At 38.1% G+C, this 11,486-nt stretch overlaps 1 protein-coding gene across 1 annotated transcript in view; it reads right to left on the bottom strand.

Moving 5' to 3' along the window:
• Positions 1-3,602: 3,602 nt before the first annotated feature.
• LOC135196950 (phosphatidylserine synthase-like) overlaps positions 3,603-11,486 on the bottom strand; it is a 303,267-nt gene continuing 295,383 nt past the window's right edge. The window contains exon 8 of the mRNA XM_064223799.1: positions 3,603-6,481. Within this exon, the coding sequence (XP_064079869.1) occupies positions 6,290-6,481 (192 nt within the window). The 3' untranslated portion in view covers positions 3,603-6,289. The remainder of the gene's footprint in view (positions 6,482-11,486) is intronic.

The raw sequence follows: 11,486 nt of genomic DNA, 5'->3' as shown, positions 1-11,486 counted from the left end.
ACAAAGGATTAATAAAGTATATAAAGTGTAAGGTTCGTAATACCTATGAAAACGAGTGAAAAACGAACGGAATCCTAAATTTAACGCCATCTAACCCGATGGAAAAACTAGCTGCCAATGAGACGTATCAGTCAAATTTTGGACTTAAATTACATCGTAAGACGAACAGTATGACTTCGTTCCATATGTTAAGTATCCAGATATTCATTAATATGTTAACTAGGGACAAAAACATTAGCCGAGACCAAGTGATATGGTTGAATCTGGAGCCAAGGAAAAAAAAAACAAAAAAACAAAAAAACAAAAACAGACTAGCCGGCATCCTTGTCTGTCTAAGCCACACCTCCTTACAATAGTGTTGTTTGACGACAAGCTAGTGTAATTGTAATTTAATTGAAAAGTAATAAAATAATATTTAAAGGTAATTAAATTAACTTTATTAGGCCTAATATTAATTTCAGTTGTCATTTGTAATTTGATAATACGACTGGTAATAATTTGTAACTGTAAATTGACATAAGCGCAATGTAATTACTGACGGCAATAGTCGGTTAAACGTATGAAGACGTCATACATACGAATTCCTTATATCTGCCATCTGATTATATGCCCCAAGATAGATACCTCATTGACTATGTTAAATGTCAACATAGTTGAACACACGTCTCCTTCAAGACGTTTGTACAAACTTGGCATAAGTGAGAGTGTTGTTACGTTAGTCATTTTAGGTAATCAGGAGAGAATGAGATGGATACGGCGACGCAAACCCGTATTCGTCATCCGCTGATTCCAGCGTGAATGACTGCCGAGTTAAGTGTTTATACTACCTAATATTATGATACATATAATACAATTATAATGCTTTAGTCGGACAGAATCCGATCTTCATTCTGTTCGATTACATTCATATTAATTATCCTCCGATCGGATTCTCGTTCGTTTTCAATTACACCTGTACTGAATTATCAGAAGTCAGAATGCCTTGAGCCTACAGCGTTAGCCAATATAAAAATAACTATCGATATGTTGTACTGCGAATACTTTGCTACTGAATATGCATACGATATATCATCGTGAACACTAGGCTAACTGTAGTTAATTTTATTCGATTTCTCTCCATACTGAATATCGTAAGTCAATATGCATTGAACGGAGAATTAGTTGATATTAACAATGATCGTATCGTATAAGTAGAGGAAAGTAACCTTAAAGACGAAGGAGCATATCTGAAAGACCAACCATGGCCTAAAAGCTTCTGATGCAAGGAACTCGAAGCAGGAAAAAGCCTAAAGATGCTCTAAGGACACTGTGCCTCTATAAACTACTACTTTTAATAGAAACCCGACCCGAAGAAGCCTGCACTTCTCTTTCTAAACTAAACACTGTGTAGCCTATTATCCCTACTCGTCTATATCTGACCTAAGTTTTTATCATCCTGAGAACTTACACATCGAGGGAAGGGGAATCTGCTGCCAACACTGCCTGCTCCGCGCCAGGGGGGACGGCGGATCCTGCCCTGTAGGCTTGCGGATCCCCATAACCCCCAGCACCGGTTAGGGCTGGTTCTGGAACAGGCAGGGGAGCTGGAAAAGAACGATTAGTAATTTCAGTATCCCTATTGCTCGATCTATCCTCACTTAATCTTGACATAAAATCGGTAACAGAGATGTCATACTCGATGTCAGCCTACTCTCAAGTCTCTTAAAGAGCACTGTCTCTAAGTCTTTATCTTGATCTACGTTAGTCTCTTCCTGCCTACACTTACTTCTTAATACAAGACCTTTCCTACGTTTGAGATACCCTAACATCTGGTCCAAAGACCACTCCTGACATTCCAAACATCTGGTCTTTACATTATATTGAACAGGCCTACAATTTACGCATAAGGAATGACTATCGTGTCATAGGGTACTCATCCTTTTCTTGCATTGTTGGCAAAGACGATACGTTGTTGAACTTCCGCTCGTCGTTTTCTGTGATGTCGTGGCAGAGAATGCAGTAGCCGTTGTCGTAGCTTGTGTTGTTTCTTCCTTTGCAGAATCAATGTCTGATGACAAGGTATTAAGAGCCATCCAACAGTAATCCAAAGGGATGCGTAATTCGTCACCAAAATCAATCAAATCAAAGGTGCAAATGAAGGCCGGGCAAGACCAAAAAGGAGTTCGCTGTGGATACATCTGTACTCCACCGCGAACGATAAGTGATTGACGTGAGAGGGCAGGTGTGACCGGCCCGTGAGGCAGGGCTATCAGCGGTGGGCTGGTAACTAGGTAACAAGGGTGTTTGCCAGGAGATTGGCAACACTGATCGTTTATTTTAACCAAAGATTTGGTAAATTTTTAATAAATGATGGGTCGGGCTGGTAAGTGACCAGGGCTTATTCAGGTGTTCAGGGGGTGTATTGCAATATATATATATATATATATATATATATATATATATATATATATATATATATATATATATATATATATATATATATATATATATATATATATATATACACAACTACTATCCGACTTACAACCTACTCGACATATGACCACTCGTACTTACAACCTTACTTCAGACAGTTGACCATTGAGTTACTTGGCACTGCGCCATCTCATAAGAACTCTCATCACTCAGGCATGAGAACTCTCATCACTCAGGCAGCATCAGTTTGAGTTACCCTGCCCTATCTGCAGCATCATTTGGTATTAACTGTACTGTAGACTGAATTGCAAACCAATTTACGTAAGAATCGACTTCTGACATGCATGCAAGAACCTAACCCCATTGTAACTCAATGCCTGATTGTACATAATATATACTATTACATAAATGATTAAAATGTATTAGTAGAAGTACATTATGGTAAAAAGATTGAAATAATGATTGTACATTACATTACAGTACTAAGTAGGCACTTTTATATAGCAAAGGTTTGATAGTATACCCTACCCAGTATGTTGGCCACTTTCTAAGGTTCGACTTACATCCATTCTGACTTACAACCAGTGGGTCGGAACCAAACTTGGTTGTAAGTAGGATAGTACCTGTATATATATATATTATTATATATATATATATATATATATATATATATATATATATATATATATATATATATATATATATTATATATATATCTCTCTCTCTCTCTCTCTCAGGCAGGGCTGAAAGGCAGAGCTAACCAACGAACGTTTCCATTCTAAGAACTTTTCACCCCCAAAACATGTGTGGGAATGCCTCCTTGCTGCAGACCCACTTGAAGAGGATATCTTTTCCTTCCCTATATAGCGACTATCATGACAGGCACCTCTTTCCCGCCTGATTCCCCCAAATCGATGGTGCATAATATTGTTACTCACCATGAGTCACTCCGTTGTCCACCTAAAACCTGTTATTGCTACTTACGTGAGCATATCCGTCCATTACAGGTTAAACCAGTATATCCTCTCGCAATAATCATGAGTCAGGTACCTATTCACACCTATGCCTGACTAAAACCTTAACAGGATTACCTCTATGTATATTAAGTCCAGGTACTGCCTCTCCTTTAAACAACGATGTGTATTTATGTTTGCTTACAGGGGAGAAAGTTGTGAAATTATACAAAATTTTATATAATTTTCTTTTTTTTATTTCTAGACCTAAAATTACATTTGTTTTAAAAGGAATGTCAGTAAGCAAGCAATAAAATTCTAACCGTTCTGTTCATGGCTCTGACCTCATTAATTTTTCCAGTAGGTATTTTGATTCGATATTAAGACATAAGATATAAATTCTTGTAAAAACCTTGCTACTGAAATCTAGCTCATCTGCAATCTTTGGCAACCAATCAAATGATAACCCCTACAGTCAAGAACTTACCTATCAACCCCTCTCCCCATAATGCAGTCATAAGAGGTAAATTTCTGAGGATAAATCGATCTCATTCCAAGTTCCTGTGTGTCCCTTTCCTTTACACTAAAGAACTCTCAGAGCAATAAGTAGACTAGAAAGGTTTTCACCTTAGCAACAAATGAAATCAATACGGCCATGGCCCTAGCAGTAAAGAAAAGCCCCTACTGGACTATATATGCCACTTAAGTTCTGACTTCCTTACTTCTTAAGAGCCCAATTCATCTTCTGCTAAGTAGATGCAGCATAGCACTTGCAGAACAGCCAAGTGATTAATAGACTTAATCCACCATACCTACTGCTACAAAATGCCACTCAACATGATGGAAAAGTTCTGGCTTTGGTCTCCCTTAACAGCCTGAGGTCATCCCCCAAGGACATAAGAACATACTGTTAATATAAAAGAAAAGGCCACACACGAACTTGGAATAAGACTGATTCATTCTAAAAAAACTGACATCTTTTGACAGGTCACTGCAAACATAAAAATAGTAAGTAAATCCATGACCACAAGGTATAACTTTGTGATTGGCTGCCAAAGCTGGTGGCTGAGCCAGATTTTGGCAGTTAAGCTTGTGAAGCGTACAATTACTCTCAAGCCAGCCTTGGAAGAATGATTGGGCAGCTAGTTATTTTATTTCTCTCTCTCACACCCTGTAGCGTACAACCATTTTCTAATATTTTTTCATTTAATAATCTAAAATAATTTTCACTTCTCTTGCATTATATAATTTCTATTGGTTGAGTGAGTATAGATTTTAGTTAATTAGGTGCCTATTCATGGATTCATCTATTCAGGAACTTTTCTGTGGAACGTATATACACACACGGTCCGTGGAAAATTCACCTATTCACAATTTTTTGCATACAGAAATATTCATTAATTACTGTATTTTCATATTTTGGACTAAATGCATTTTTTGTGATAAAACTATTAAAATACGGTATAAGTGTTTTTAGAGATTTTTTGGTGTCTGAGCTCACAAATAGGCAGTTACTATAAGCATTTTTAGAAGGGTTCAAAGTACTCGCGTATTTTCGCTATTCGCGGAGGGTTGTGATGCACATCCCCGCAAATAACAGGCGGTCAACTGTATAGGTACAATAGGTACTCTCTACCAAACTCTCCCTTTCTTCATTTCTTTACTCCATCATCAATTTTTTACTTCATGACATGGAAACATACACTTTAGATAAACAAAATATTGATAGTACCAAAGTTTAATGAATACTCTAAATTAGACCATCTTTGATGATGTGGCTGAATAAAACTCTAAGGTATGAAATGTGCTAAGCTAAGTCTACACACAATTTGGGATGTTATATCATGGCATTTGCAAAGATTTTTTCTAAAAGGGTTCCTAAGAGGTACTACAGGATCTTTGCAGAGCCCACTGGTACCAGCTGCACTGCTTCCTGACTTACACTTTTGACCTGTTCCATCTGGTTTCTTTTCACTTCAGTGCCAACATTTTCAACTTTACTTTGTTACATTTCCATTCTGATTTCATAAATAGTTATTTAGACAAGCCCTATGGGGGGAGTCTATCTATGGTATTCAGTTGTTACATTAAACAAACTACTAATAATATCAAAATGTACAAAAGCATGAAATGAGTGCAAGTGGAAAAATGAATCAATCTCTATTTACTTTACACTTATACTTTTCAAAAGAATGTTTTTATCCCTATTTCTCATTTGCCAATTAACTGGTAATTAACTTATCAAAATTCATTAATACTTGTACTGTATGGTAGGCAGTCACCAGTTTCGTTCCAAGGTTACAGCGCTTTTCAATTATATTAATAAAAAATTCTTTCCAGGCATATGACGCATGTTCCAGGGCTACGATGCCAATCTGATGGAAGAAAAATTACTCCAAAAAGGCAAAATAATCAATATTTGAAGTTTTTTTGGATGAAAAATGCAATAAAAATGCAGTTTACATAGTTTTAAATCCACCCAAAGGATTAAAAGTAGGGTTTTCTTAGGATTTTTGACAATGATCAGCATTATGACACGTCTCAAGAATGGAACCCCCATCATAAACCGGGGACTGCCTGTATGTGTATAATGTAAAGAAGGAGTTATACTATATGTTGCACTGATTTATACTACACACTTTTGAGAGATATTTTCTGACTGTATTTTTCTAGTTTTCTGCAAAAGTTAAGTATAAATTACCATGGATAATAGAGAGCTTACCCTATAATAAAACTTCTGTGGAAAGAGTCATGAGGACAGAAGTCCGTCAGTTCATAACTGATGATAATAACAGAATATTAGTACAGTCACTAATATTTACATGATTGTACTCAAAATTGCATATCATCAAAAGTAAATTTTTTTCACAACTAAATGTCTCCAATCTGTCTTTCATAAAAATGCCTAAACTTCCACTTCATTACTGCTCTACTCTGTTGCTCCTCCGAAGTTGCAAGTTTTTTCTTCTTCTATGAACTTTCAAAGGTCCCTCAGCTTCATCATCACTGTCTTCATCTTCTGGTGTGCTGAGTGTTACTGTTTTACGTGGAAGTGTCTGCACATAGGATGACATCTTAGGATCAGCCTCTGAATCGTCATCTAAAGAATCATCCTGAAGTATATAAATATATTAAGGCTTGAAGAAAATGCAATAGATAGGATTTTAAAAAATCTCTGCTACATAATATTTGTCATGTGAAGTGTTGTATTAGTTATGGACATATTACTTTAGTAAGGCTTTTGTGTCTTATGATTACAAACATATCCTCTGAATAGAGAACAGTAACTTGATACTCATCAATCAAATACACTATTATTATGCTTAAGTGGATTTTTCACAAAATCATACATGACTGGAATGGAATATAAACTTTAGGCCAAAGGCCAAGCACTGATCCTATGAGGTCACGCAGCACTGAAAGGGAAATTGAGCAAAATGATTTAAAGGTGTTGCAAGAGGAAAACCTTGCAGTTACACTATGAAACATTTATTAAGAGAGTGGAAAGTAAGATGGAAAAAAGCAAAGAAGAAGGGAGGTACAGTAAAAGGAGTGAAAAAGGTTGCGACTAGGGGCCAATGCTCCAAAGAACCTTAAGTAATGACTACAGTGCCCATTTGAGGTGCACTGATTGCATTACCCCTTATGGGCTTCACTACATGATAAATACATATAACCTTCACTTTTTTATGGAATATATTGGCTTTGGATTACTGATGATTGCAAGTGTTCCAAATCAATTAATGACATCATAACTGGAAAGGTTAATGATGCCATTTTCAGAAAGATAGATCATAAAATAAGAACATTAATAAAGTCATCAGCAAGCAGTCTCCTATGCGGTTATTCTTCAATAAATTCAGAAAGAGCTTTTTGATACAGTGGTACCTCAACATACGAAAGTCCCAGCTTACAAAAAATTCAAGTTACAAAAGCAAATACGAAGATTTTTTTGCCTCGACATACGAAAATAATTCAGGTTACGAAAGGTTGTTGCTGAAGAGTCCCGAGATTCGCCCGGACCACCGATAACAATTTTAAAACTCGCACGCTGCCAACTGAGTAGACTCGCCGCCATCCTCCCACTCTCCCATTGGTTCCTGATGCTAGTCACCTCCATAAGATCCTGCTCTCCTATTGGTCAGCATCTCTCCCATCGTGCTCTACGTAAAGGAGTTCTTCTTCGGCCACTGCTTCGCACCAGCGTTATCGTACGCACGCGAAATTTGTTCATTCACATATATGATTTCGTTTGTTAACGTAAATTCGTGTTAGTGATTTCATTGTACTACTTTATCGTGTTGTGTGAGAACTTAATTAGTATACTACATAACTTAATTACGTACAGTATAGTCATGGGTACCAAGAAAGTTGCTGAAGTTCACGGAAAGAAGAGGATGCTTTCTATGGATACAAAAATGGTGATTATCAAGAAGTATGAAGCTGGCATGCGGTTGAGTGTGATCGCTAAGGAATACAGCCGAAATCCATCGACAATAGGCACCATCCTTAAGTAGAAGGAAGCCATCAAAGCAACTACACCTTCCAAGGGCATGACTATTTTGTCCAACAAGAGGAGCTATGTGCACGATGAGATGAAGAGGCTGCTTCTTGTATGGCTAAAAGACAGAAATTGCTGGTGATACAATAACCAAGACGGCAATCTGCCACAAGGCCAGTGCTATTTTTGGTGATTTGATTGCTGAGGCCGAAGACAACGGAGGAGAAGGGACATCGACGCCAACCCCAGACTTCAAGGCTTCTCATGGGAGGTTTGAAAAATTCCGAAAACAGACAGGCATCCATTCGGTGAAGTGGCATGGGGAGGCGGCCAGCTCGGACACGAAAGTGGCCGAAGGCTTTATTAAAGACATTCGACGAAATGACGATCAACGAAGGCTACAGTTCTCAGCAAGTCTTCAACTGTGATGAGACTGGCCTTTTTTGGAAAAAATGCCTCGTCGAACGTACATCACGCAGGAAGAGAAGAAGCTACCCGGTCATAAGCCTATGAAAGACAGGCTTACGCTCGCACTTTGTTCGAACGCCAGTGGGGATTGCAAGGTGAAGCCCCAACTTGTCTATCATTCAGAGACTCCTCGAGCCTTCAAGGCCCACAAAGTGCTAAAGGAGAAGCTTCCAGTGATGTGGAGGGCTAATGCAAAAGCCTGAGTAACAAGACTTTTGTTCACCGAGTGGGTAAAACTGTGTTTCGGCCCGACAGTGAAGAAATTCTTGGAAGAGAAGCGCCTCCCTTTGAAATGTCTGCTGTTGTTGGACAATACCCCTGCTCACCCTCCTGGCCTCAAGGAAGATATCCTAGTGGAGTATTCTTTTATCAAGGTTCTTTATCTTCTGCCTAACACCACCCCTCTCCTCCAGCCCATGGACCAGCAAGTGATATCGAACTTCAAGAAGCTGGATACGAAACATCTTTTCAAGAGATGTTTCGACATCACTGATACCACAAATCTCACCTTGCGTGAATTTTGGAAGGAGCATTTCAACATCATCATATGCATCCGACTCATCGACCAAGCTTGGCAGGAGGTTTCGAGGCGAACCTTGAATTCTTTGTGGAGGAAACTCTGGCCTGATGCCGTATCCGCCTGAGACTTCGAAGGATTCAACATGAGCGAACCTGGTGCAGATTCAGAAACAGTTGATGATCCTGAAACTGTTTAGCAACCAGATCTTGACGAGATCGTTGCACTAGGCAAGTCCATGGGGCTGGTCGTCGACGAGGACGACATCAATGACCTTCTCGAGAAGCACCAAGAGGAGCTTACAACGGATGACCTGAAGGAGTTGGAGGCCATGCAACATAACGTCGTTCAAGAAGAGTTCTCTAGCAGCGGCGAGGAGGAGGACGATGACTCTATGACAATGGCAGAAATTAAGGATGCTCTACCTGCTTTTCATAAGGTGCAATCATTTGTAGAAAAGAGACACCCCGAAAAGGCTTACACAGGTCATATGCTTGCGCAGTTCAATGACGTTTGCCTGAGTCGTTTCAGAAACATTGTCAAAAGCAGGCAGAAGCAATCTTCCTTGGATAGTTATTTTTTAAAGAGGCCTTTAGTAGGAGTAAGCAAACAAGAAGAACCAAGTGATACTACAAAAAACAGAAAGTTGAAAGTGGTGAAGAAATTGAAATTTTGTTTAAAAAAAAAAAAAAAAAATGTAAAGTATAAAAAAGTAAAAAATATGTAAAAATAAAAAAACAAAAAGAATTTAATTTTAAGTTTTTTGTAAAGTTAAGTGTTACAGTTTTGTTAATGTGTTTCGTAAAGTTTAGTTTATGTTTTCCTGACATTTTTTCATGTGTCTCGTAAAGTTAAGTGTACGTATCTGCCGTTTGTCCTCCTCCTCTGTCGCCACTTTCGGAGATAGCCTCACTCAAAAGGTAAGCTTCCACATTTTACTATATACGTACGAATGTATGTACAGTATTTCTTGTATATGTACACTAATACACTTTATTTACAGGTACACACATATTAGTACTACTAGTACGTATTAATTAGGTATTGAATGGTCCAAATTGTTGTAGTATTTCATTGTTTATAGGTCAATTTAGTTTTTGGAGGGCTTGGAACGGATTAGCCATTTTACATGTGAAATACGGTTCAAGATACAAAAAACTCATGATACGAAGGCCGACTCAGAACGAATTAATTTTGTATCTCGAGGTATTACTGTACAAAGTGTTTTCAAGTCAAAATATTAATTAAAAAAGTATTGTTTGTGAACAAAATTTAGTTATTCCTTTTGTTAGTAAATGGCACTGAGAGCATGTTAATTGCGTAACAAAAATCAACAGAATTCGTTTGATATTTTCACTTGATCTCATCAGAATACTATGAGCTTTATGTATTTATCTTTTATTGGAGTGAAACAGTAAAATGTGTTCTTTAATGCCCAATACGTAGTTTTAATTAAAACACGTTTCTCTTCAATTTTGTTGACGGTCAAGTTTGACCTTACTATACCGAAGTTTGCGAGAGTTTCATCCACGTTGCCGATAATAGTCATTAGCAGATCAACATTCTTTCCTCAACTTCAGGTAAAACTTAGATTAAATTTAGTAGTAAATGCCCTTGCCGATCTTTTCTCCAGTAAGGATATAGTAATGTATTCTCCATAGCAAGTAAAGGATATAGTTAATGTAAATATATCACCGTCCGTTCTCAACGTCATTTGTAACATAACAATTTTTTACTATCGTACGATGGTTGGAATACAAGCAAAAACGCTGGTCATTGGATTCGGCTGTTCATAGCAAATCAGCTGTTTTTGGCTGCATGTGTTTTCAAAACAAGTACTATATCATTACTAACAATACTTTTGGCATTTTCTTTAGTTTTTTAAACTTAGCTAGAAGATGGTATAGATAAAGAGATGGAGGAAAAGGGGTTAGCCTAACTAAAAAATGGAATAGATAAAGAGGAGGAAAAGAGGTTAGCCTATTGTTATTTGGTCTCGCAAATTTAACTTGCATGATACGTGAGATACGTGATAAAATCATTTTTTAAGGGTGAAAATTTGGGGGTCGCATGGTATGCGATTGCGTTACACGAGTATGTATATACAGTACTTATTAAAGCTCCCTCGACGCCCCAAGCGCCCACAACTTCCCTAGCGCCCGCTTCGTCTCAGGTGCCAGTAGTGGCTGAGAAACTTCAAGCGTCCTCAGGTGCAGAACTTCTTCAGATGCCCACTGTAGCTCTGACGCCCCAAGTTGCAGGAACAATTCAAGCATCTGTGGGTCTTTCTCCAGTTTCATCAGAAGAGGAAGAGGCAGAGGACCAAGCTTTCGATTCGGCATACACCACATTAATGAAGTCCTTTTAGCTTCTTATCCGACCTTCTTTTCGCCTAAAACTCCCTTGTCTGCTTCCTCCAAGATATCGATGATGGTGTTTTCTTCTTCGGCAAAGAAGGCATTTAAGGACAGAGAAGCATGGCTAGCAGAAAAGAGGGATCAAGGAAGGACCTCTTTTAGTTTTTCCTCCCTCTAGGATTTCGAGATAGAGGTATCTCTAGTATGCCACTAAAGAGGTGCTTCCTTGGGAATCTGTGCCCTTCCCTTGCGCCCGAGAACTTCTCGGGATTAGT

This window comes from Macrobrachium nipponense, chromosome 18 (assembly GCF_015104395.2).
Source record: "Macrobrachium nipponense isolate FS-2020 chromosome 18, ASM1510439v2, whole genome shotgun sequence".
Classification (NCBI taxonomy): domain Eukaryota; kingdom Metazoa; phylum Arthropoda; class Malacostraca; order Decapoda; family Palaemonidae; genus Macrobrachium; species Macrobrachium nipponense.
This window is presented reverse-complemented; position numbering and strand designations above follow the sequence as displayed.